The sequence below is a fragment of the Notolabrus celidotus genome, chromosome 4 (genome assembly GCF_009762535.1).
Source record: "Notolabrus celidotus isolate fNotCel1 chromosome 4, fNotCel1.pri, whole genome shotgun sequence".
NCBI lineage: Eukaryota > Metazoa > Chordata > Actinopteri > Labriformes > Labridae > Notolabrus > Notolabrus celidotus.
In genome coordinates, this window is record NC_048275.1 from 10,155,431 (window position 1) to 10,183,164 (window position 27,734).

At 39.9% G+C, this 27,734-nt stretch overlaps 2 protein-coding genes across 6 annotated transcripts in view; one reads left to right on the plus strand and one right to left on the minus strand.

Annotated features, from left to right (window-relative positions):
* The window catches only part of arhgap22 (Rho GTPase activating protein 22), a 24,720-nt gene extending 17,971 nt beyond the window's left edge, over positions 1-6,749 (plus strand). Inside the window, exons 6-11 of the mRNA XM_034681505.1 lie at positions 540-750; positions 842-974; positions 1,059-1,132; positions 1,531-1,652; positions 2,510-3,542; positions 3,636-6,749. Of these exons, the coding sequence (XP_034537396.1) occupies positions 540-750; positions 842-974; positions 1,059-1,132; positions 1,531-1,652; positions 2,510-3,542; positions 3,636-3,855 (1,793 nt within the window). The 3' untranslated portion in view covers positions 3,856-6,749. The remainder of the gene's footprint in view (positions 1-539; positions 751-841; positions 975-1,058; positions 1,133-1,530; positions 1,653-2,509; positions 3,543-3,635) is intronic.
* On the minus strand, positions 4,553-21,745 carry mapk8a (mitogen-activated protein kinase 8a). Of its 5 annotated transcripts, none has more exons than XM_034681507.1 (12): positions 21,642-21,745; positions 17,833-17,999; positions 17,487-17,616; positions 17,276-17,334; positions 17,021-17,159; positions 14,742-14,907; positions 12,569-12,640; positions 11,109-11,291; positions 10,858-10,982; positions 10,661-10,724; positions 8,458-8,535; positions 4,553-7,328 (listed from the first exon to the last, which is right to left on the minus strand). In XM_034681507.1, the coding sequence occupies exons 2-12, from the start codon at positions 17,952-17,954 to the stop codon at positions 7,150-7,152; spliced, it is 1,317 nt and encodes a 438-aa protein (XP_034537398.1). In that variant the 5' UTR covers positions 17,955-17,999; positions 21,642-21,745; the 3' UTR covers positions 4,553-7,149. The 5 variants fall into 5 exon arrangements, with proteins under 5 accessions (XP_034537398.1, XP_034537399.1, XP_034537401.1 ...); XM_034681508.1 differs by lacking the exon at positions 12,569-12,640 and adding an exon at positions 14,406-14,477 and having other exon boundaries at positions 21,502-21,703; XM_034681510.1 differs by lacking the exon at positions 12,569-12,640 and adding an exon at positions 14,406-14,477 and having other exon boundaries at positions 4,553-7,333; positions 21,502-21,703.
* Between the last annotated feature and the right edge of the window lie 5,989 nt (positions 21,746-27,734).

A 27,734-nucleotide genomic window follows, 5' to 3' on the forward strand; every position in this document is an offset into this window, starting at 1 on the left:
ACAGTTTCAGAAAATTAACCGTAGCAAGACTGACATATCCCGTCGAGCCACTAAATGGTATCTTAACAATGGTGTATATGCTGTTTTGTAATGACACAGCAAAATCTTATAATTTATTAGAAATGTATTCAAAATTTTCAAGGACCCCAAGCTATGGTTCAAGGCCCCCCAGGGGTCCCAGGACCCCACTTTGAGAACCACTGGATTAGAGATGTTCCAAATATATAAAAATATTCTTGGTGAGAAAACACAAACATTGTATATGCTTGAAATACTATCACACCCACAGCTCTCTTGGTGGTTATTGTCATATGATAATTGACCTAAAATCTGTTTTTGGTTGCTCTATAACAAACTGTAAGTTGCTAGCCACAACATGTATTATTGCTGCCTAGGCTACTATGAGCAGAAGAAATAAGTTGACTTCTGGTGGACTAATTTACAATTGATTAATAATACTGTATAGAAAGGACATGTATCTTTCAGTGGAAACATTAAGAACTAGCATTAACCTGTTATTTCTTGTTGTCTGTCTGCAGGTGTCTTCGGGCAGCACCTCGAGGAGACTATGTTGTACGAGGCCCAGTGTGGCGCTCAGCGACAGGTCCCTGTGCTGGTCGAACAGTGTGTCTGCTTCACGCGGGATCATGGGCTCCAGGAGGAGGGACTTTTCAGGGCCCCTGGACAGACCAATCATGTTCGAGAGCTGCAGGATGCGTTTGACCGAGGCGAGAAGCCAGTGTTTGACAGGTGACACATTTAAACCAGCATTTAATCTTCATATCAAGGTGTAGTTTTATACTCAAGAGAATCCTTAATGTCCACCCTATGTCCCTTACAGTACCACGGATGTCCACACAGTGGCATCACTGTTAAAGCTGTACATTCGGGAGCTGCCAGAGCCAATAATCCCATTCTCCAAATACACACAGTTTCTCTCCTGTGCTCAGCTTCTCACCAAGGATAAAGCTATGGTAATTACATGCTCGCCTACACTGCTTTCCTGGTATATTTTCAAACCCTTGACTCAGAATAAAATGTCTTCTCTTTTGTTTAAGGGTATCTCAGAGCTTTGCAAACAGGTGAAATCCCTTCCTCAGGTCAACTATAACCTCCTCAAATACATCTGCAGGTGAGTGAGCGCTGTCGTGTTGTCTACGTCATACATCAGAAGTTCTTAAACTCACTGATCTGACTTATTGTTGTCAGTATTGTTGTTACTGCCTAGTCACTGATGAGTGATGATTTGACACTCTGTTATACAAAGCAAATAAGATTCATTACTCCCACATCCTCATCAGAGGAAGTGACATCACATTGACTGACTGAGTGTGAATAACTGCTGACTTGTCTCTCACTGAAGTCTGCATTGATATAAATATCATCAGCTGAGCCCACACACCAGCCAGAATCATGACTCAGCCCTCATTTCCATTAGCTTGATTTTTTCTTTTCACATTTTTCAGCTGCAGTCAACGCTCCTGAATGAACGTGTGATAATAAGTTCTCCTCTTGGTTCTGTCTGCCCAGGTTTCTGGATGAGGTTCAGTCGCACTCAAATGAGAATAAGATGAGCGTTCAGAATCTGGCCACCGTGTTTGGACCCAATATCCTTCGGCCCAGAGTGGAGGACCCAGTCACCATGATGGAGGGTGGGTGATGATGTCAATATCTGTGTATTTGCAGCCAATGTTGTGACACAAACTGAAAGAACTTTCCCTATAGGGACCAGGAACTGTTGGAGGTTCTCAGTGAATTTCCATCTCAGGGACAAGGGTCTAAATACAATCTCAGAAACTTAATTGTACCCACAAGAAGGTCCTTTCCCCATAATAAGCATTTTCTTTAAGTACAGGAACTTTTGGGTGGGCCATACAGGATTTAAGTTTTTATTGATCAAATCCTTGTAGCTTTCAGAAAACAGGTAAAGCAGCAAGTAGTTTGAAAGTCCAGGTGTTCATTGGTCTTTAAATCTCTGTAGAAACGCAGACAACAAAGGGTACCTTTAAGTCCTATGTAAAGAAACTCCTTAGTTCCTCAGTAGTTTTAGTGGAAACAATGCTTTTAAACTTGGTTTCAAATCTGTCAGTCCATACAATGACATGAATTCCAGGTCCCAGGCTCTGACTCAAGTCTTGAAGACTTTATTTTACCCCTCCAAAGTTTTGTTTTGTGAAAGGGTAGTACTTTTCCAAATGCAGGAACACAAGGTTGTAAATGGCGCAAACATTTCTGATTGGTGGAGTACTCTCAGCATTCAGAATATTCTTTCACATGTCTGCAGACTGCTTTGTCTAAATTTTCTGGCCTTTAATCCTTGGTTCAAACACAGACATCACTGATTCCTTGAAAAGTACTCAAAGTCCTGGGTACTTTTGGTGGAAACGCAGCTTTAGTCTCTGGTGACATCCTCAAATACAGCACTCATTGTACTCAGTGGTAGGGCTTACATTAACTTGTTACAAATCCAGTAAATTTATAATTATGTGCATGCTTTTCCTATAAACAGGAAGTACTCAGGTACAGCATCTGATGACTGTGCTGATCAGTGAACACACCCAGCTGTACCAACAAGAGGAGGCTGAAACAGCAACCAAGGCTCCCTCACTGCAGCAGACTGCGCTCCAGCGGTGCAAAGTGGAATGGGTCTCCCAAGAGGACACCAACGCCCCACCCTCCTCAGGCACAGGCTCCAAACCCTCCCAGGACAAAGCCCAAACGCCCACACCTTCTACCACGCCCACACCTTCTACAGACACTAAACCAACTGCACCGAGTCCCGTTACAACATCAGAGAAGGTTGAGGATTGTCAGACTGAAGTGAAGGGTAAAAGTAAGACAGAGGAGGAAGTGGACGGGAAAGAGGATAGCAAAAGTGAAGGGAAAGGTGGAAGTGATTTAGCTGTTAGCCCCAGTAAGCAGTCTAAAGCCCTGCCCTCCTGGAGGACCTCCTTCAAGGGCGGTGCAGCATCTACAGGGCCAAGGGGGAAAATTGGGGGTTCAGCAGGAGATGTGTCTGCAGCTGGTGGGGGCCACTGGCTAATTAATGGCTTGTCATCCCTCCGAGCTCACAGGCGCACCACCTCATCAGGAGAAAGACTAAAAGACTCGACTCTGTCTCTTAAGGACTCCACCCTCTCTCTTAAAGAGACTACTCTCTCACTTAAGGACTCACCGAGAGACTCTGATGAGGACTCCCCTCAGACATCGCTGGCTCACAGAGCCATCCTCCAATCCCACAGACTGTCTGCCTATGACAACGTCGCCCCCTCCAGTCTGAGCCTGCCTGCTGACACCTCCCCCATCTGGACGTCCTTTGAGATTTCGTTGGCTGAGCCTGAGGCGAGTGATAAGGCGGTAAAATCAGGACAGGGTCAAGAAAAACCCACAGAGGTGAGGGACAGTTCGAGTACTCTGGATCACAGTGCAAGTGGTACTGAGGATGATCTCCCAGGAACAAATGAAGGTCTCACCAACAAGCTAACCCAGCTCAAGCAAGAGCTGAAGAGGCAGAGGACGAGCTATGAAACCTGCATCCGCAAGTAAGAATGAGTCATTTCCTGTAAAAATAAATAAATAAGGAAAATAAAAAAACAGATCAGTTATTTATAACTTTTTTTCCTCTCTTCTGTTAGGTTGGAGGAGTCCTGCTCCAAGTACCAGTCCCAGGTAAACCGCCTTGAGGAGGAACTGGACCAAGAGAAGAAGAAGTTTCAAATGCTGGAGATCCGGCTCAGGAACTCGGAGCGAGCGCATCAAGATGCAGAGAACCGAAACATTCTCCTCCAGCGAGAGATGGAAGAGTTCTTCAAAACCCTCGGGGATCTGACCACAGGAGCAGCAAGGACCAACTAGCCCAAACCAACCTGCCTTCATCTGGTCCATTAGGGGAGGAAGAGGAGGAGCTTGATTACTGGGAAGACCAGCCAGCCCCAAAGCTTTGAAGACCAAATACCTCTAGTGCAGTCCAACTTACCACCGTGTCCTCTAAGTACAGCCGTCTTGTGCCTACACTGAGCAGTGCCGGTGCCAAACAAGAGCTCCTCTGGACCAAACACCCCTCAATTTACCATTCCTCTAATACTATCATGCACCATAGATCATGTAGCTGATTATTTATTGACTAGGTTGCTCTTTGACAGAGCAGAAAAGCTGAATATACAGTGCCTTGCATATGTATTCACACTCATTCAACTTTGCCTTATGTTTACGTTTCAAATGCAAAGTAAAATGCATTTTATTGGGGTTGTATGAAATGGATCGAAATTAGTCCATAACGTTGATATTCTAAAGTATGAAATGCTCCTCTGTGACATTAATAAGATCAGGTTCAACTAATTGCCTTCAAGATGGCTTTGATTGTTAGACAAATGGTAAAGAGCCAAAATAAGTCTGCTTGAATTCCAGGTTAAACATTGTATATTGAGGAGGTTGAATACTTATACAAGGCACAGTGTATGTATGAGGTATCGATGTACCAAACATCCTGTTCATTCCCCTTAGAACTGGTGTTGTGAAAAGAAATGTTGTAGACAAAGAAACAACGATGTGAGACATTAAAATTCAACTCTTTTATTTGCTGGAGTTGAAGGTAGACAGTTTCCATTTCTGATGTATATAATTAGTCTGTTAGTGAGGCAATTTCAGACCCAAAGGCTAAAATTTACACAACTGGCCTTAACAAATCACACCACAACAGGTTAACTCTGTGCTGTCAGTGATCGTCCAAACCATCAGAAGACTGCAGCATCATCTCAGAAGTGCTGAATGGCTTTCCTTTTTGTTTCCTCTAAATGTACCTGCACTAAAACCAGATTTTCTCAGAAAAAAAAACTCATGCGTAGTCTAATCTATCTCTTCTGTTTTAGAGAGATGGAGGAGAGGAAAAACACAAGAGGAGGCCACAACATTGATTTGAGATGTGGCCCTGATAGGGTTCAGGACATGCGTCACAATCCCCAAAGTGCATTGTGGGAGCTGATGCTAAGGGGGAGGGGAGGTTACTGCCTATAGTGCCCAACCATGAAAAAGGGCAAAGGGACAGGTTGGGAATTTGAGCCATCAAATACATCCAAAGGTTATCGTTGCAGGTAGCAAATGCCTTTTCCTGACTCTCAGAAAATATACAAACATCTACAGTTAAATGTACAGATCAGTCACTGGCTATACTAATCTAAGAATTATATTGCACAGAAAACAAACAGAAAAGAAACAAACTGCATATAAATAGTACTTCTGAATGAAATGTACATTACATACAATAGACGCCTCCTAGCTTGAAATAAATAAATAAATTAGAAATACAGAAAATAACTGGAGTTTTTTTCGCATTTTTTTGAATGATGTGTGCCATGATATACATACTGTATCGTCAAAAAACGTGTGCATGTGTGAGGTAGAACTCAGAAAGACGCACCGCAGAAGTGAGGGGCATCTGCCACAGAGAGGGCTGAAAATCATTGAACTGAGTAAGGGCACTTAAATTAAATATCTTAAATATCAGACAGTTGTGAATAATGTCTGAAAGAACCTGCTGAAAGGGTAAAGTGACTTTTTTTAGACTGAAGCTGCATTTCCACCACAGGAACTTTGACCAGGGACTTGGGACAAAGTTCCTGCTAGGAGTTACTATGTGGGTTTCCACCACAAGGAGAAGAGTCTAAACAAAGTCTCAGGGATTTTATTTTACCCACCTATTTCAAAAGGTTCCTACTTGTGGGTAGTACTTCCTGTAAGTGCAAGAACTTTAAGTGCCAACATTTTGATCTGTTAAATACCAAACAGCAACCTCCAGTCTTGAAGCCAATGCAGAGGTGCAGAGCTGCAGTTCCTCAAGTGTCCACTTGAGACTGGCTAAAAAAGCCACATTTGTACAGCCTGGTAGAGAGCAGTTTTGTCCTCTATAGCCCAAGTCTTCTGTTTTGAAGATATAAGGGCTGAGAGTTTTGCAAATTTAGGCATAATTAGGGTCGTGGCTATACTGATTGACAGGCAGTTGCTAGAAACCTGCCTTGACTCCACACTTGTCCTCTTTAGGTTGACTGAAAGTTAAGTTGAGTCAGCAGTTCTTACATGGCCACCACCATCGTTCCGCTTTATAACTTCTCTCTAGAAACTAATGGGTTAGACTATGTCCTTTTTTTAAGAATAATCATTCACTCATCAGCAGTTTAATTTGCCTATTCATCAGGGGTTTTGACCTTGGTAGAAACACAAACAGTATTTTGTCAGAGGAACTTTTTAATCCCTTGAAAAGCAGGACTAAGAGTTCTCGTTACTTTCTGTGGAAACGCAGCTTTAGTCTCTGGTGACAGCCCCCAAATACAGCACTCAATATAGCCAGTGGTGTGGCCTACATTAACATGTTACAGCGCTAACGGCAATCATTGGCTCCTCACTTAGCCACATTTGTAGTCACTTACATTCACCCTGTTCTTCCTCATCCAACAAACCATCACCTACAAATTACATCTAGTAAATAAAAAAAGTGAAATACAGTCAGTTTACAGTATGCTATAGTAGAAAATAAGAAATTCAGTGTCAGGGTTGTTATAGACCATTCGACTGCTTGTCAGGATGCACACAATCAGAGGTGACATAATACTAAGAAATTTCTTGGATACACCAAGGGGACACTTTCTACAAGAAAGATGAGGAACAATATGAAAATAAAGCCATCCATTTGCATTTGGATCCAAGATGAAATGTGTTATAGTCTATTGTTAAATTGGTGTCATTCAGATGTCCCTAAAAATACAACAAATTCAAAATTCAAAAATATACTCAACGTAATGTTGCAGTGCTAACAGTGTGGTTTCCTACTGTGTAGCAGCAGCTAAAAACAGCACTGTGTAAAAGTTCACTCAAATCCTTCTTTCAAAACATACATCACAGCTTCACATCAAAACATACTCTGATTCTTCGCAGCAAAAATACAGTAATAATGATACAATTTAAACCACAATCATTTACAGCAGTGTAAGGGGAAGGGGGGGGTAAAAACAAACTGTACATTAAAAGCTTAATCTACAAACTAGCATGAGAAGTTCCATTGGCCTAAACCGTCTCCCATCACACACACAGATGGGGACCGGTTTGTTTTTTGTGTGTGTAAGTGTGTGTGTGTTTATATGTATTGAAATATGTGCGTTATCTGCAGCAGGCCAGCGCACCCAGAGAAGTGTGGCTGTCCAAGCTGCTGTCTGTTTCTGAAGTCATGGTGGGGTCACTGCTCGGGTCAGTGGGCTCTGTGGACATGGACGAGACATCGTTGGCTGAAGACGAGGAGGAGGACGTTGGCTGAGGGGGGCTGTCGATCACTGCTGCACCTGTGCTGCGAAAAACACACGTCAACGAATAGGTTTCATTGAAATACACAGCAGAGTGTCACTATCTGACAAGTCATGCATGGTATTTACAGGGTGACAGTGCCTTCAAGCTTCAATCAGTCAAGATTTATTTATATAACATCTTTTATACCACTCAAAATGCAATATAAAGTGCTTTTGTATCATTTCATGGGCCCATGATTACAACATTGTTCATAAACATGTGAGAATTAAGTCTGTAATACAAGTCTCAGTCATGTAATTCAAGAAAAAGCCTTATGAGACCAAATTAATACAGTTCTGAGAAATATATATTTTTAACCTTTATTTAACCATGTTGGTCCTGTTGAGATAAAAAATATATTTTCAGTGGAATCCTGGCAAAGACAGTCACTACTTGTAATACATTTTTATTAGGATTTAATCAGGTAGACTTGATCAATGCAAATCTAATTTTCCTAGGAGCATACATAGAGATACCATTGGTCCTTGTCTTATTTTCACCATCCTACAACTAGTCCAGAGCTACTAATCTTAATCTGCAAGTTGAGTTTGTTTCTTCTAGACATTGCTATAGTAAATAGTGACCCATAACTTTCAAAATATATTAAAATCTGCTCTCAAAATGTTAAAAATCCTGAAATATAACAAGTTTATTCTTAAAAAATACATCATAATTCTGGCTTTCTCAAAAAAGGTAACATAGTGATACAAAGAATGTCTGATTTTGGACTTTAAACTTAAACTATATATACGAATACTGAAATGCTGTTAAAACAATGGTTATATGTTACTGAGAAAGTATAACAAGTTTAACTTCTAAACAAACTCCACCATCAACCATGATCAAGTCTGGGTTGAACCTTCAAATAACCAAATATGGTTTTACTGGTCATGTTTGCAGAACATCATTAAAAATAAACTGTATAAGCATCTTAGCTGGATTCACCCGCACAAACAGAGTGGGAGTCAGAACCTCTCGTTGTGTAGCAACACTTTCAGGATAATATATAATATCAGTTCTTTGATTCAATTATTTATCTCTAACAAAACAAAAATAGTCATGATTCAGAGTTATTCATCATCCCCCCTGCTCTTGTAATCTTCTTAAATTATAATGATTACTCACCTAAAGGAGGTGGCTGGCCTCTTATCACTCCATTTTTTTTCCACTCCTCCCATTCACTCACTTCTTTATAGATAAGATCTACAAATGTAAGAACAGAGAAAGGTTAAGTGGGTTGGGGGAGACAGTTTATGTACAGTCAGAGTGTTTTGCATACTGTAAAGTCCACACAGCATCATGTTTCTAATTTGGACATGCTATGCCGGTGTGACCCCTCTCAAAAATGAGTGAGGGGTCATTATCACCTGGCAGGGGTTAGGGTGAGCTCATCCTGCTGCGCAACTGAAAGTGATATTTACTCACAATCTGAAGCCCTCCCATGCTCCACAGACTCAGGTTCCCCTGAGTGGAAAACACTCACTGAGAACCTTTAAAGGGGGATTCATGTTATGCAACACATGCTCTGGCAACTTCAGTGGAGATACTAAGCTGCTTCGGCAACAATTTCTGTGACCAAATGATCGAACGTCTAAACATAAGCTGGCTGTTACACCAGATTACAACACCATCTATTTTTTGCTTTCCATAAATAATGAATAATCATATCACCTCTGACGGACTAATTATAAACGTGGGAGTTTTTCTTTTGTGTTGTGCACACAGAGTTTGAATAAACAGATTTTTTGAGTTTATTCAGTTAGACTTAAATGTTCATATTCACAAGTGGCACTGTTTCTGTGATTTCACAATCAGTGTAGACTTTTGTTTTTATATCATTCTGGGTTTAGGCTTAAAAACACAAATAAAAGAAAAGACAACTTATAGTGAAAAAACAGAGGGATAACATCCTGATAACGTTAGCTACCACCTCAGAAAAACGCTAACATTCAACCAATTCTTTGCTTACTTTGAAGCTAGCTTTTTGACAGTATTGTAACTTGATACAAAAATGTCCCATGTCATACTTTCATTCTGAAATAAATGTCCCCAAAAGAAGTCTTGATATTTCAAAATGAATTCATAATTCTCCCGCCATATTGTGTAAGACCAGCAAACAGTGATGTTAGCTAGGAAGCGGTTAGATTACATTAGCTACCACCTCAGAAATATTAGCATTTAACCAATTACTTGCTTACTTTGAAGCTAGCTTTTTGACAGTATTGTAACTTGATACAAAAATGTGTAAGACTAGCAAACAGTCATGTTAGCTAGGAAGCGGTTAGAAGCTAGTGATAGCTATTAACAAACGTAAGCTAACAGATCTCCAAACATCTTATTTAATTTTCGAGTAGTCTTTTTTCCTTCAGGTTCACAAGTGACAATGTTTCTGTGACTTCACATTCAGTGTAAACTTTTGTTTTTTATAATTCTGGGTTCAGGCTTAAAAACACCAAAAAAAGAAAAGACAACACATAGTGGAAAATACATACATCCTGATTACATTAGCTACCACCTCAGAATATTAGCATTTAACCAATTACTTGCTTACTTTGAAGCTAGCTTTTTGACAGTATTGTAACTTGATACAAAAATGTCCCATGTCATACTTTCATTCTGAAATAAATGTCCCCAAAAGAAGTCTTGATATTTCAAAATGAATTCATACTTCTCCCACCATATTGTGTAAGACTAGCAAACAGTGATGTTAGCTAGGAAGCGGTTAGAAGCTAGTGATAGCTATTAACAAACGTAAGCTAACAGATCTCCAAACATCTGATTTCATTTTCAAGTAGTCTATTTTCCTTCAGGTTCACACTATTCATTGTATTTTCAACTACTGGTCACTCAGAAAAATGTGAAGTAATGACAATTTGTCAGATTTTCAATAATTATATGAACTATTTATTAAAAAATGAACACAGCAGTAAGACCTCAGGACAGTATTTAAGTCTCCTTTCCAAAATGAGACGCCACATTACAATTGCCATCATTTCAATTTGGTAAAAAAGTTATTACTGCTAATGTCAAAGCTACTTCATACCACTACGTACCACCTTAACACTAGTTGGCGCCCCCTGTGGACAAAGCCGGACAGGTTATCTTTTAGCTGATCTTGTCCTGTTCATGTGTTTTATTAAAAAACTTTTGTTTTTTTTCAGCAGAATAATTTGACTAATATCAGTATTAAATTCTGTCTGTTTCAAAACAAGCTAAAAAAAAAACTCCTCAGGGGAAGTTTAAGGAAACCTATGAATAAATATATCCTGGCATTGTGATGACCTCAGGAGCCGAAGGGTAACTCATAAGAATCATGACGCTCTCTAACCTTTCCACTCGTCCACGGTGTGCTCCCTCTCATCCAGCTGTTTCTCCAGGATCTTCGGAGGAGGCTGAGGAAGAGAAAAAGGTGTAAATGGCGCATATGTGCTATATCAGTGTTGCCAACTTTCCACTTTAACTTGAGTAATTAAAGTTTCAGGTGACCCGTTTAAGGATCATGTGTTCCTGTCAGCAGTCACTTACCGCTTCTACCTCAGCTGGGTCATACCAAACATTGATATAGGGGTGTTGCAGGGCCTCGTCCACAGAGATGCGCTTGGAGGCATCAATCACTAACATCTTGGATAATAGATCTCTGGCTTGGCTCGCTGAGGGGACACAAAATATAGATAAGATGCTGCTGTGCTATCAATCATAGGTCTGCAATTTAGTTTTGATAAAAGAACTCAATGTGATTTATGGTTGTGATATTAAAACACAGAGACAAACACTACCTTTAAGTTTGCTGTGGTCAGAGTCGGCAGGAAACAGCACGTCTGGGAAGAGTTTCTCAAAGCTGTATCCTGCGTAGCGTGGCCTGTTTTCTACGTATGTTCTTACTGACTGGTTCAGCTTCATTAGAAAGTCCTGAGATGGAGTACCTAGCTGCTCAATTACCTTGTTCCACTGGTCAATGTCTGAGGAGTTAATGTTAAGGAAAACAGGCCACACACACTATTGAACACAAACACACTATGCACCATTAGGTCAGAGTGACACATAGCTTTCTTTAAGGTACACACATCCACAGTTCTACTGTATATACACATGTAAGTACACTGCAAAAACTCAAATCTTACCAAGCATGTTTGTTTAACTTCACGCCAAATATCTCCTTACAGTCAATAGAAGTCACATTGACCTGATGAGTCAAGGAAAAATCTAATTTCAAGAAATAGGGTCGACCAATATTATTTTTTCAGGGCTGATATGGATACTGATTATAAGTGGTTCATGGGGCTGATAACCTAAGATTTGGAACAGAAATACATTTACAAAAAAATCTAAACTTTCTGTCAAAATGTAGAATTTAGAATATAACAAACTCAGAAAAAGACTTTGTTTAAATGCCAGCAGTGAAGCCGAGTGTAGCACACATTTTAGTTAATTAATTTTATTGGGGATTGGCAAAATAAAACGCTGATACAGATGATCAGCCTAATGCCAAATATCAGCTCCAAAAATCAGCCTAGGCAGAAAATAGTACAACCCCTAAAAAAATGAGACCCGAATTGCTTTTAGTAAAAAAAATATCTGCCAATGCAACAACAAAACTGTCTGTGATAACTGTCCAGATATGAATATTAAATCTTTTTCAAGAAACTATTCAATTTCAATTTGCAATTTGAGTTTTTGCAGTGTACATAATATTTTTTCTACTTAGATGCAGCCACTCACTGCTTCTGCTTGCAGCTAGGTTCAGTGCCTTGTATTCATCCCTCTTATATAGTTTTATACATGTTTCAATGTGACAACCTGGAATGTAAATTGAGTTATTTCAGCATCCTAAACTAAAGCTGTCTGACTGGAAACATCTTGCAAATTTGTCTGTAGCATTTTTTGTTTTTTGGTAAACCAAGCAGTATCCCCGACCAATTCAAAGTCATTACGTTTCTTATCTTCATCTGTTACAAACAACCCCAATTAAACCTGTAATTATTTATAGCAGTAGTTACATGGCAGCATCTGGAAAATTTGAAGAGAGCTAATACGCTGGCACCAAACAAAACTATTTTATACTGAAGTTCTTACAACAGGTGGGTGTAGCAGAGCAATGATTGAGGTCATGTTGGCCATGTGGAAAATTGGAAAATGGATGGCAAAGTGACGCAGGGAAACTCTCGGGATGGTGTTGGATCTCTTCACACAGAATGAAGTGATGACACAGTGATCAATCAATGACGGGGAAGGATACGATCAGTGCCGGGGAACAACACACTTCCCCTGATCATCTCGGCCACAATGCAGCCCACTGACCATACATCCACTGGAGGTGGACGTTTAGATGACAGGGAGGTGGACATGCAAACAAAATGGTGAAAAAAAAACAAATAAGCACAAAACAAGTGAGAGGAATGCAGACAGCATGGCAGCAGGTTGATGATGTGTGGGGATGAAAATGGAGAACGTGCAGCATCAGCCAGATAGAGAGAGAGAGAGAGGGAGAGAGAGAGAGAGAGAGAGAGAGAGAGAGAGAGAGAGATGCAGTGGTGAGCAGATTCAATGAATACTGACATGTTGATGAACATCTACAGCCCATGACTGCCAAAAAGCTTCAATGTTGCACAACTTTTTTTTTTTTTTTTTTACAATGCTCAATGACTATACTCACAGGGCAACCTTTTTATCTGACATCAGGGTGGGAAGCTTAAATACTGTTAGAATGTTGTTCAGTTGTGTTCCAGGTTGTTAGTCTTATAGATTTGGGGTGAAGCGGTATTACCTCTGGATGTCAAAAAGCAACAACAAGCTGCAGGCAGAGTAACTCCAGTCTGACATAAATGACAGGAGGTGTAATTCAGTTTGAAAACGTCTGATGAAAAAAGTTCAAATTACAAAGTGTCACGTGGTAGAAAAACTGTGCTCCTGTGCCTGGTTCATGTCTCTGCTTCACTCTACCACCAACTGTGTACATCATGTGACACTGTTTAGCCAATCAAAGAGGGCACAGGCCATCTTTATTCACTATAGATGCATTTGTTTTTTGTTTTATTTTGCCACTTCAGATATTACTTATGTCTCATACAATGACAAAAAATGATACACTATAATTTAGAATCATATTTAAATTACTTAGATTAAAACATTGTGGCTCTTACATGAGGTGTCTGACGATGGCTATCTGTTAACTGCTTCCAGATTGATCAGAGACTAATAAGTTAATGAACATTTCTGTTCATGTTTGCATTTGTTTAGAGCATACTTAATTATTAAATGTTTCTAAAAAATATAAAAAATACTATTCAAAAATATTTTTTTAGTTATTACTTGAAATTAGTCAAGCAACTGGAAATTAAATATTATTTTATTTATTGAAATATGTTTTCTTTTTAGCTGTAGGCTAGAATTATAAAAATGTAATCTGAAAAATGCTTGAATACTTTAATATTATATCTAATATACACTTTCTTAAATAACGCATTAAAAATATTGAATTACTTAACAATATTCATTCTTTTTAATGTGCATTAACTTAAACTTAACTTAACTTAACACATTAGCTTTGGTTAACAACGGCTAACATAACAGCTTTCTTAAAACTGTGACTGCTAGCTAGAAATTGCTAGATGCTAGAGTTTGTTAGTTTTAAAAGACAAAATAGAAGAGACTTAAATTTCAAGCCAACATATTAGTTTGAAACATTACATAACCATGCTTACTAGCTAGTGTAATATTATCTTTGAGTGGCTTGCCTTAGCTGTTATTAAAAGGAAGCTAGCAAGTTATCAAATAAGTTCTTTATTTTCCAATATGATCTGATCTCTGTCTGGATTTCCCTCCCAGCTTTCTGCTGATCACTTATCCTGAAGTGGTGACATTATAACATAAGCACATTAGCTTCCCACCCTGATCATTACATTAGAGGTAGATTACTGCAGTGTGAATATGGTGATTATTACGCTGGAACAAATAATGTTTTATAAGCCAAGAAATGACAAGGGAAAGATGTGACAGCCTGCACAGCAAAATGCCCTTTGCAAAGATTGTTAAAATGAAAAGTGCGTACAGGTATGTAAAAGACCCAAGGATACAGTCCCTCCCTGGGAAGAGGATTTTATGGCGAACCATCTCCGCCAGTATGCAGCCCACAGACCATATGTCCACTGGTAAAGTGGAACACGGTAAACAAAGCGGGTAAGAGGTGAGAGGAAGGTACAACGTCAGGTTAGTTACGGAAGAGGCCAGTTAGTTAGCAATCTTAGAATAACATCCCCATTATGTTCAGCAGCAGCATGCAGCTTACACAGCGTTAGCTAGATTAATGTCCAGGTCCATGCAATTAAGTTGAAGTGTTTTGAAAAGGTTAAATAACATTATACATTGTAATATTACTACATATTTTTCATAGTGCAAAGATAATGACTGACCATTGGCTTGGTAGCCCATCCCCAGGATCACCTCTGGCGCCCTGTAGTAGCGTGTAACTACATATGGTGTCATTAGGAGGCCTGTGGCAGCCGTTCGAGCCAAGCCGAAGTCCAAAATCTTCAATGTGCAGTCTGACTTCACAACTATGTTACTGGGCTTGAGGTCCTAACGGGGAACAAACAACAAAATGTGATTATTTTATGTTAATTTTGTCTAAAAACAGCAATGACTTTGTAGATAAGAGCATGCTGATGCACAGGTTTGAATGCAGAAACAAATAATGTGCTGATTCAAGTAAGAGAAGATAGATGAAGAAAATAAACCCTGCATTACATCTTCACCTCCAGTATTACTCAAATGCTGCATTATTCATAGCTCTGTTGGATGTTGCTGTGAGATTGTTTATATGATGACAAACTCGTGACAAAAGACATCATCCATCTTGACGGGAGTCCATCTGATAGCCTACAGGTTCCCCCTCCTGCTGCGTCTATTTCTCAAGATGACACTTTGTCGTATACGTAACATTTCCCTGCTGTGCAAATTGCTTACTGCTTGCTACTTAGGAAATGTGTTTCATTTTGTCTGCAGTTTGTAGATAAATCAAGCTTTGGCATTTAAGGATATTGATTTTGTTCTTTATGAGATTGAATGTTTCTTTATTCTGATTAGAAGCATTTTTGATGAGGATTTAATGCTCTCTCAGAGGGCCTTGGTTGATAATAGTTGATCATTCATTAAGTAGACTGAGAAACACGTTTTCATCTTTCTGATGCTTTCTTTTTCACCAGTTTTGAGTATTTTCTTCATGGTGATATGCAATAAAAATCAAAATGCCTGCAAACCATTTACACCTGTTCATTATTTACATTAATGGGGAATTAAACGTTCAAATTATCAATACACAGAATTCAGAGGTTTGTACTAACTAATACTAGTGCCAGGAATGTGTTGGAAAATCACACATTTTTAAAGGATATTTTGTTCCAAAACCTAGATTTGACACTCAATAATGACATACATGTTGATATATATTCCACTGTTTTAAATAGAAATCCCCTCACGATATGAAATATGTCCTAGAGTTGTTCCGATGCCACTTATGTTATGGGGACTGTAAGATCTATCTACGATAAGGTGGACGAGCTAACCCAGCACCAGAGGGAATACTGGCAGAGTAGCATCATGCTAACAGAGCTAACACTGGACACGAACGCCACATTGGAAGGATTTCACCTGCTGTGGGTGGACAGGATACAGGAGAGCCAGACTGAACTAACTGGGGAAGAAGGCCAGCTCAGTCCTGGACCCTGTGGAGGTGGTGGCTGACAGGAGAAATATGGCCAAGCTGTCGTCTTTGATGAACATTTCTTTTCTATATATATTCTTGTTGAAATTCTTGTACTGTACACCTTTTTGTTTGCTGCTGTAACTCCATGAATTTCCCCGTTGTGGGACGAATAAAGGAGTATCCTATCTTATCTTATCTTATCTTATTTAATTTTTGATCATGCACACAGGCTGATACCAAATACACACCAAAATCCAGCACAACTATAAAGAATACACACTTTTTATTACTTAATAGCAGTTGCAAAAGACCAACCATGAATGGTATGATCGCTATTGATGTATGACTGCTTTCCATATTGTACAGCTGGTCTTAGGTTAAACATATAGAACTAAAATCAGAGCATAAGCGCTGTATGACGTTCTTTCATAAGCCAGCTCTGATTAACATTAAACTCCCCTCTAGCACCTCACTGTAGCTGTTTGGTGTCATGTGACAAATTATTTTCATGAACAACATTTTTCCTTTCAGATACTGAGCAGATAATATGGCCGCCCCATCGCTGGGCTTCAAAACTCCACTTCAGAAACTAATGTACGAGGTCACGGAGACATCCATGTTGAGTACAGCCTATGTCAGATACACAGACATCATGGATTCAGAGATTAAAAGTAAAGGAAAAAACTCATTGCTGACACTTTAATAGCTTTGACTAATGCTACATTTTCCTGCAGCACTGTGTTGTTGTTGTGTGTGAAGGTCACATGATTATTTACCTGAAACCAGGCCATTTTTTTATTGGGCTTAAAAGGTATCTCTAACACTTCCCTTACATTCTCACGGGGGTTTTGTTTGACCGTAAAGGACTTATTTCATCATCTAATAGTGTGCTAGTCCACCATTTGACCTCATGTGTAAGTGTCAAGTAACAGCAGGTTTAACACCTCCTCTCAGTGACAGTGGCCCGGCGTTAACCCCGAGTCTTACCCTGTGAATGATGCCGGCGGCGTGGAGGTGTTTGATACCACATAACATCTGATAGAGCAGATAAGACAGCCTCTCATGGTCCAGCTCCATCTGAATGACCTGGCACAGGTTGGCGTCCATTAGCTCCATCACCAAGTATCTGATGGAGTGGAACACGAATAGTGAGAAGCAGTTAAACCAACACAAGAGAAGGAGTTATTTTTTGATTCAAACACTCTGAACAAACACATCCACACTTCACATCCAGATACTTACACGTCTTGGAAATCTTCTAATGATTTCTGTGGCGTGAATACATTTAATAGGCCGATGATCTGCGGGTGAAGAGTTGATGAAAAATGTTATCTACATGTCACAACAATGTCATTTAGATTCAGCTTTAAGGAAACATATTCCATCTATATACACACTAAAGAGAGCAGTCCTTGCTGCTTACATGTGACTGAATATATTTCTGCATACTTACATTTTTGTGATTGACACATTTCATTAGGACTAGCTCTCTGAATGCTCTCTTGGCATGGGTTTGGTTTTGAAACGGCCGACTCAGCTTCTTGATGGCAACATTTCGTTCAAGGATTTGGTCGTAAGCAGAGCTGAGGAACAGAGTGAGGGAGTTATTTCAGACATGCTCACAAAAGCTGCATAATCCTCAGCAAAAACAACAATACAAAGTGAACAGTATTAAATCTTAACTCTCAACTACTTTTTGATTTCTAGGGCAATATGAAATTAAATGTGGGGTGAAATGTAGGACTTAGCGGATCAAATCTGACCAAGTAGACGAGCATGACTGAGGTTCAAACACTCACCAGACGATTCCCTGTGCCCCTGAGCCGATGGGTCTTAGATTCTGGTATCGCTTTAGGACTGTGAACGTTGAATCCCCAACATCCAGGCTGTAGAACTCCCGTTCTCTCTTGTTTTTGTTCATGGTTAAATCTTCAATCACTGCTCTCTGTGCATCCAAAAATGTCCTCTGTGCAAACAAAAAACAGGCACCCGTTAGAAACACTCCTTCAGAGCTACAACGACACAAAAACAGCTGCAGCGAGGAGAGGAGAAAAATCTATAGTCAAATGAAAATCCTTGCGCCGGAGACAGCAGATTAGGAGAGAGGAAGAAAAAAAAGACAGTGCTGAATTTCACACTTGAGGCGAGCACTGCAGCTCCTTATCTCAGCAACTCAGCAAACGCACCAGGATGGAAGATTTGATATCATCAGCAGTGGTGGCAGAAACAGCAGGCAACGGGGAAGGTCTACTCCATCATATGAAACACGACTCTCAGAGAGACTCTGTCACATTGGAAAACCAAACCCGATGCTAATTCCTGTGTGTCTGGACCCCAGCCCAGTTCTACAGGCAGGTCTTCCACAGGCACATGTTAACTGGGTCGAGTTGCACCAGGAGGCTGCGAGCCCAGATAAGATGCAACACAGAGATGCCAATTTGTTTGGCATGATGTTCCTGAACATGTTTCATCTTTCATCCAAACAAAAACAAGCTCCAATCTGAAAAAGGAGAAAGCACTAACTTCCTTTTCCTTTTCTTCAGTGCTTATGTAAGCGACGTAATCACCCTCCCCGTTCTTACAGTCTCCCCGACACACAGTCCATATGAGGGATATAATTGCCAGATAAAATGAGTCAGCTCTCCTTCTGTTCCTCCAACGTCACAAAGACGTCTGTAACGTCCGCCTCCCTCACAACATGAAAATAGACATGTTACTCCTTTTTGTATTTCAGACAGGAAGACAATTACTCTCCTCTGAGTTAACAACCTTTGACTGATTTGCAGTCGATGTACGGTTACATGCACAGTTCTGTTTGTTATACTCCTTCGCTATAGGCTCATTATGTTGTAAGGTCAGGTCAGTGCAGAGACAGAATAATTGCCTGATTACCTGCTTGATATCTTTTAGTCCCACAGTGTGAATGTTACTCTCCCTGCTGTGTAATAACTAGAATTGATGCTGCATCAACAAATTCCTCTGAAATCAATTATTCACCATTAGAATGCAGTTATGTGTCAGCTGCAGTATTTACTAGCAATGCAGCAGCCACATCAGTACTCTACAGCTGCACCCGAGAGATCTGGTCCTCCTGGATTCGATTTGAACACAGGGAGCTGTAATACATTCAGGGGCCTGGTGCGTCCTGCAGGAGCAGAAACACAGCAGGCAGGGTCATTCCCATAGTGCACTGCCTTCTCATGACTTTACCTCTGCTTCCTCTAAACAAGCTGCTTCAGTCTAACGATTTAATGGGAAGCTTCCGAGGACATTACTTATGGGACAATTACCATCCTGGACATGCTTGTTAATGTATACTGCACTAAAAATAACCCAAACATGATTACTACATGGATTAGAACGGATATTTATTCTGTTGATTGAGACTGATATAGTTCCAGCACAGAACATGAACCTATGTTACATGTTTTTGTTTGTGTTTCTAATTATCAAATATAGTCTCTTGGCTGGGCCTTTACATATACAGTGTCATTTAATACAAATATACACAAACTACATACTACAAACTACATATCCCAACACAACTACTTTAGCATTGTGGAAGGACAATGAGCTTTAAATGATTACAGCTGCTGTTTCCTGGTAACACATTATGATATGATATATATGTTATGGTGCAGCTTTCTTGTGTATAACCTAACAATTCATATCATGACCCACAATGACAGACTTACAGTGTAATGAGAGTGACTGATCATATGGAGAAAACCATCTGATTATGTCCCTTTTTACCTGCATTATTAGCAGAAGATGACAAAGTAGGAGGAATATATAAGCCATAAATGTATTGAATATGTTAAACCTTATGGATGAAACACCTTCTGTCACCTTGTTACCCCATGAATAAAGCTATATATCCAATCCTTTCCTGAGACATTTTTTCTTCCCAGGCCAAACATGAAAATTAAAGGTTATGTGTGGATAATGCACAAAACTTTAACAGTAATTCTCATGTATTATTGCATTTTAAAATAATATGGTGCAGCATCCTTGTCTATAACATGACTCCTCATAACATAAACTCTAATTCAATCTTACAAATATGCAAAACTGGAGTAGTTCCCATAGTTAGAATACATTCCTACTGTATGTCTTCCCAGTTTAGAAGATACCTATACTGTCACATGTTATGCTGATGCATGCTGCTTTGCACTAACACCTGCACACAGGAGCATCATGTACCTTGTATATCATACTAAAAATAATGCAATTTAAGGAAAAAACAACACATTATAACTCCAAATAGTATGGTATGGTGCAACTCCATGTAACAGAATAAAACCAATATCAAAACTATTAAAACACACATATAACTAGAATTAAATGAGAATATTGTCCCATAATGTGGAGCCACATTTAGTTTAAATGCCAATTTACACACAGCAGATATGAAATACAAATACAGTACAGCCCTACACATATTGATCATATTAACTACATTATGTATGTATTATATGCTATTTTCTCCCAACATTACAACAATGCAAATTGTTGGATTATTTTAATTTACCAAATATAACATCTTAACACAAAATAATAAGACAAAGTGAAGTTTTGTTGTGTATTTTAATTCACTTACCACTGAATAAACCAACAAAAAAACAGGCAACACACCCATAACTGGAATAAAGGGGATAACAATATTCCTATATTTAGAATATTGTCTCATTTTATCCCAATTTACACACATAACCCTCCAACATAACGAGACAATAACAGAAAACACAGCCATGAGCTATTTCATTATGATTTACCTTAGTGGTGTGTTGCCTTCCTTCACATGTTATCCTCATTTATGCTGCTGTGCACCCAACCCCAAATCTAACACAACCTTTCCCTCCCCCTGCATCCCTGTCAGCAGGGCGTGAAAAGACACAGAAACAGAAATCCTCGCTACACCTTCCAGGCAGTCACAGATCGAGGAGGAGTATTGATCGGCACGTTATTTATTTTCATTGGATGTCAGCGTGTTAACCTTGGACACACGACCCCCCCCCTCTCCACACACACACACACACGCACACACCCCTCTCCTCCCCTCCCTCCCCTCGTCTTGTCCGGTTAGCTGGCAGGTGAATGGCTGTGTAGACACAAAAGATCCGTGCATGCTAATACATGCACATAAACGCCCTGAAGAGCCGGCCAGAGCTCTGGGATACATTGTAGCAGTGATAATGACAGACATCCATATCGTGATATGACAGGGCCTGTTTGGGAGTACGCAACACACGCTGCTGACTGCGTATAAACGCTGCGTATTAATGGCCGGCTCAAAGTGTAGCGACATGAAACAGGAGCATTTAAAGGCAAGAAAGGGGAGGCCACAACACAATACACAGACAGAACAAGCACGTCCGTGGAGCAGCATGCACACAGCGGCTTCGACCCTCCCCCACGGCCAAACAATAAGTACGTCTGAGGAGCGGAGGTGCGAATCCTCATCTTACCTCCTTCCTTAAATCAAAGGATCGATCCGATCGGCGGTGAAACGTCCCGGAGCAGCGGACTATTTGTTTATGCCGCCGGTTATGGATGATTTATTCCGATGTGCGGCTTAAAAATACATGACCTCACCAAATTCACTTGCCTACGTTTCCATCTGCCTGCTACTGACAGGCCAGGACGCGCAGTGCGCACGGGGCATGCGTCCCAGAAGCACGTCACTCATCCACAGAGACACACCCACCGCCTCCTCCATCCATCCTTCTTCACTTCCTTCCGCCTATCTATCTATCTATCTATCTATCTATCTATCTATCTATCTATCTATCTAATTCAAATTCAAATTCAAATAGCTTTATTGGCATGAGAGTTAAAACAATATTGCCAAAGCATAAACAAAATCACATCAAACAATATAAGCAATCACAAATAAATCAACAATTAATATCAAAGCTTATTCAAGATAAAATAGTATATTCAATATATTTAAATATTAATATTATCTATCTATCTATCTATCTATCTATCTATCTATCTATCTATCTATCTATCTATCTATCTATCTATCTAGCTGTCTGTCTGTCTGTCTGTCTGTCTGTCTGTCTGTCTGTCTGTCTGTCTGTCTGTCTGTCTGTCTATCTATCTATCTATCTATCATAAAACACTAACTTATTTTGTCGTTTAAAATATAATATATGTTTTTTTCCCCACAATGTTTGCACACAGTAATTGTGTAATTGTGTTTTTCAGTAATTGCTGACATTGGCCTAACTGGAGACACCTTTGCCCTTAACTGCTTGGTACCCCATATTAGATAATAACCATATTTATATCCAGTATTTAACATGTTTTTGTAACTTACAAAGTCCTACTCATTTTGCAGTAATAGTATAAATAGAGTAGACATAGGCTGCATCTTTCCATGCTTCATAGATGTGTAAATTGATTTTTTTTTTTTATGAGGAAGAGGATGGCAGGCAGAGAGAAAGCACCAGGCTATATGCTGTATGGATCACTGAGCACACAGGTCGAAAAGACACATTTTTATGCAACTGGAGACTAAATGCATGCCTATTCTGGTGCTCATGTCCCCAAGTAACTGTCCTTACAGAGGGATCCTCCACAGAGGACACACACACATGAAGCACAGTCATGCAACGAAAGCAAATTATACAGTTAGCAGGTGGAAAAACAGACTAATGTGTTTACTTCATTTGTGGATTTGTTTACACGTTGTCTTTCTCTTTACAAGCTTTCTCAGCTCTGTTTGTATGAAATGATCAGTATAAAATATACTGATTTGTTTGATATCTTCTGAATAGCTTATAAATAAGTAGTTTGAACTGGAACTCTGCTATTGTGACTGACAGGCTTTTTTATGCAGGCTGCTACATATTTTATTGCTTTTTGTATCATTGGTGTTTTCAATTAAGGAGACAATGCTTCTGTTTTGTGGATGTAAAACTCTTGAATGATACTTTTTATTTACTGTGCAGTCAAAAAAACACATATCGACCCTGTTTGCATATTACATGTTCCATTAGAAGTGGCTAGTTTTTTAGTTTTTCAAATATATGGGAGGGGTGCTTTCTGACGGGATCCAATGGGTATTAAAGTTTTTCTCAGTCGCTTTGGTACATTTCTCACATCAGAAGTGATATTCTCAAAATTACTTGTTCAATCTTCACATCACTGTGTCACTTGTGCACATCAAAAAAGCAGTTTCTCATTTCTTTGAACAAGTTGCAAATGCTTTGGTACATCCATGCAAATGATTATGTACAGTTCTCTGCTGTTTCCTACATTATCAATTGCTTATGTCATGTTGATCAAAATGTCTTATCTCACCCTCCACAACATTTAGGCATTAGTTCATTGCATAAGTCTTCACATGCAAAATGGTTGAACATGTCGTCAGAATATGTCTGTCATATTTCTATTAGACATTTTTTTCTAAATCTGTCCTGAATTGGTAAATTGCTCCCAGGTGAATCTTGACTTTTTGTGCAAGATACTGGCTTCTGCAGGTAATCCATGGTGTTTTGCTATTTGTATGAATTGTTTTGAGAAATGCACTCACTGTTTTGCAAATATAGAGGATGATTCGAGAAATGACTGAGAAAAACTGTAAAGGAAAAATAGTGATGCTGCATATTTACACCTATAAATGAATGTAAGTCTAGTATTTGCATAATCAACACTGTCATCATGACACGTTTATCATCTCATGTTATCCCACAGGTATTATCTTCTGTCCACATTAAACTGGGGGGATTATACGCCATGCATGCTCAGGCTCTGCAGAAGTCCATAGTATATAGTAGTTAGGGTACCATCTAGAGTTCATCCATCAGTTCCTATATGCTACAACAACGGAAGCCTGCACGCAGCCTCTGTGAAGGCATGTGACTGAAGAAGGACATTGGGTAAAAATCACGTTAACTTAACGCTGAGTAGTTTAAATTCTCCCTGCATCCACCTGACAGGCCTGCATGCTTGTTATTTATCCTTGTCCCTGCGCAGATACCCCGCGGCCTGCAGAGACAAGCTGCGCGTAAAACCCCGGCATGGATAACCGTCCCAGCACTGACTCCCGCAGCGAGACGAGGCTACTACGGTTTCTTACCCCTTGTTCGAAGAGAGCCCGCAGTGTTATGATCATTGTGAGGGAGCAGCCCAGCAGCAGCAGTAGCAGCAGCAGCAGCAGCAGGAGGCTCCAGTCCACTCCTTTGGCCGAGGTCGTTCGTCCTTCCCAGGCTTCTATGTAGCGCACCTACCGCCGGGGATCCACCGCACCTTTGGGCGTCAGACGGATTAGTTAAATCGGTGTAGCTGATCTCACGCCACCCGCTATTGGTGGTGGTTCCGACCTGTCGCTGTCAAACCGCGAGGCTAATCCAATTAAGTGTTTAGAGGCGAGAAGCTAAGAATAGCGCCAATTACAGTGAAAAGTTTCAGATCTTCAGCGTGGAAGCTGGTCGTATAATAGAGCGAATGAATGGGGCACCATGTACAGTTAATATCATTGATGAATTACCTGCCGGAGAGGAGCAGCCTTTACTGAGAGGACGTCAAATCAGCAATGCGATGATCACAAGGATTATTTTGGATCCGTGGTGGGAGCACTGAGGATCATACAAAGGATCAGACTGCTGACATAGTTACATATGATACCAGGTAATATTCTCTATCATCTTTCTGCTTCTTACACTGCTGTTTTGACAGTTTAGGTGGGAGTCTCCATGTTTGGGTTTCTTCTATCAGTTCACAAGAGGTTTGGAATAAATTACCCAAAGGCACCAAACCTCGTTTTCAATCTAGAGAGCTGCATACACCTTTAATAGTGAGAGGTGTACGGTGTGCCTTCATATTCAGGCCTGTGGTGATGACTAAAAATCAGGTAGCTGAACTGTGTCTTTGCTGCACACAGAAAGTGGACTATAGCTTTAAAGCTCGTACTGTTAAGCTTTGATTGTCATGTAACATGAACAGGGCTGCAACAGACCTAGATCCTGAACCAGCATGTCCCTGAGAATAAAGTGCACCTTCTCCTCTGTCTGAGTGTACATCATGTTGTGTCTGATAATGTTGTTTGTGTCTAACAGGGTAATAAGGCTGCTAGCTGACTGGGTCTTTAAAACTGTGAGAGGTGCTGCATTTTAGTCCAAATATAATGAGTACAGAGGAAGATAAAGATGCTTTTACAGAGTGAGATAGAGGAGAAATCATGTGCAAAGAGCGGCAACTGGTGTGCAAAATGCACATGGCTTTGGAGCATTAGATACCACAGGGAAGAAAAGGTAACACCATAAGATTTTTCTGTTGTTTTTCTGCTGTATAATTCCACCTTCATCATCACTTTTTTGAAGGTTGCGATTTAGTGATTGCAGAGGCTGTGATCAACAGTGAAAGCTTCATGATGCTGTGGGAGAGAAAGCAGGACAAGGCAGACTCATTGCAGCAAATTAACACACCCAAATGTAGAGGCAGAGTTGTTATTTGCACTGTTATGATGCTTCAAGTGATGATCTGATGTTGGGGAAACAAGCATCCAGGTTTGTCCCAGTAGCAGTGCACGTCTTCACAGATTTATTCCAGTGGGTTTACACCTGTAGACAGACCACTTTGAGGGAGAACAGCTGCTAAAGTTTTGCCCAAGAGCGGATAGGTGGAAACACCTGGCAGGGCACCGACTTCCTTGTCTGATCCCTTTAATGTCATAAGGGCAAACTAGCATGTAGAGATTTAGTAGGATGATTACATATCAATACAACACTGTAGTCACTGATTAGAAAGGTTTTATGCAGTTTCAGAAAACCTCTCAGTGTCATTTATGTTGGTGTTTCCCTCCCTCTTCATCCCAGAGCTTTTTTCTTGCGTCCAGCAGAAAGTCTGGTGTCACAAGCCGAGGGATAACCTTAGTTTGAGTGAAGGATTTAACGAAGGCTAAAGTAATTGGGTTGTATCAGCGGAAACAACATTAAGTAAACCATGTGGTTAGTTGTTTGTGCCCTGTTGAATTATTGCTCTGCACAAATAAGATACAAACAGATTCAGAGAGATAAACAGCATGATACGTGGGGTTGACAGTCTTCACCATGCAGGAGAAAAACAACACATCTTCTGTTTTTGTTTGAGAAACAAAGATAACCTGGAGGAAAACAGCGAACCAGTTTTCACTCTCAGTGTTCTTTCGTTGTCAAACCTTTTTGAGTAGATAAAGAGTTCTTAGACTTATCTTAAATATTAGTAAGTAGCAGTTATTTCTGCCCACTGAATCAGCTTCCCTGCCAAAATACTCAGCTAGTTTCCAAAGTAATCTTTCCAGAATTAAAGGGTTTAAGATCAACTCTAATTTGGTGTTCATCGGAATAAATGATTTATCTGCCAAGATTTACAACAGGCTATTAGAAACTGTGGTTTAACACTCTCAGAGAGAGCTGATCTGATTATGACAGACTTGCTGTGTATTATTCTGTTTTTGCAGCTACTCTTGGATGATGTGTTTGTATACAAACAGTTTAGCAAAATTAAAATGTGTACAAAATCACAAAAACACTCAAACTAAGAAGCTTGGATTTCTGAAAGTCATTTTGGGGAAAGTGTTTGCCTTTTGTTTGATGGGACGGCTGAAAAGAGACAGGAAATATGGAGAGCAGAGAGAGACGTGCAGCAAAAGATTATGACTGAGAGTCGATTAGGCGACCACTGAGAAGAGGACTCTCTGTACGTGTGGCTCTGTATTTTAATCCCTAGGCTAGACCAGCGCCTCAGAAAGTTCAATTTGAAGGGCTGCGACTAAACATTTCTCATGGACAACTCTGCAGAATATTTCTGTGATTCATCATTCAGTCCAGAAGACATCAGAAAGTTGTGAAAGAAAATGCTCATTGCAATTTCTCAAAGCCCAAAGATACAATAATGAGGTCTCTTTTGTCAAACCAACAATTCATTTACAAAACTCTGATAATCAACAAATCTTGAACCAGCAAAAGTTTGATATCATTGCTTAAAAAAGTACCAAGATGATTCACCAGTTATCAAGAATATTTGCAGGTACATTAATTTTGATGAATTTCTATTTCATATCTTATCTCTTAATACTTCCTTATATCTGTAAGGAAGTTTATTTTTTTTCCCTCCACCTTCTCTTTTCTCTGAACTGTAGTTGTTATAGTATACTACCGTCACAGCATGTCACAACAAACCAACGCAGGATCATTAAACAGGTCCTTAAGGTGTTGGAGCAAACTGATGCTCTCTGTTTAGAAGAAAGCCTATTACCGACCAGGAGGGGCACAGAGAGGGAGAGGAAGTGAGACTAATGGGCTACGATAATCTGATCAGAGTCCAAAGCAAAACACTCTCCTTTTTTTTCTCTTCCAAAATTTCAAGATTATCTTTCATAACTGTCTCCAAAAACTAAACAGAGTTGACAGATTGTGGCATCTACACTCTATCCTCTTGGAGAGATGTAGAGATGAAGCAGGATTGTGATGAGGAGATAACATGCATGACACTGAGCAAAGAGCAATGTCACAATGTGGAGATTCAACTGTTTTCATGAACGCTGACAGACATCAGTTTCACTCTCCTGCAGATGCCAGAGAAATGAAACCTCTGTTCAGAATACTCACATGAAGCAAAGGCTATTTTAAGAGATGCATGAAAAGGATGCATGTGTGTTTAACATGTTTACATGTGTCCTCCCCAGGTGCATGCTGGGAATGTGTGCAGG

Bases quoted from the DNA above. Each gene is read 5' to 3' on its own strand.
- mapk8a (XM_034681507.1), bottom strand. From the start codon at position 17,954: ATGAACAAAAACAAGAGAGAACGGGAGTTCTACAGCCTGGATGTTGGG. The intron at 14,908-17,020 runs GTAAGACTCGGG...GTTCCCCGTTAG, and splicing joins CCGCCGGCATCATTCACAGG to GACCTCAAGCCCAGTAACAT. The intron at 7,329-8,457 runs GTGAGTAATCAT...TTCGCAGCACAG, and splicing joins AGGCCAGCCACCTCCTTTAG to GTGCAGCAGTGATCGACAGC.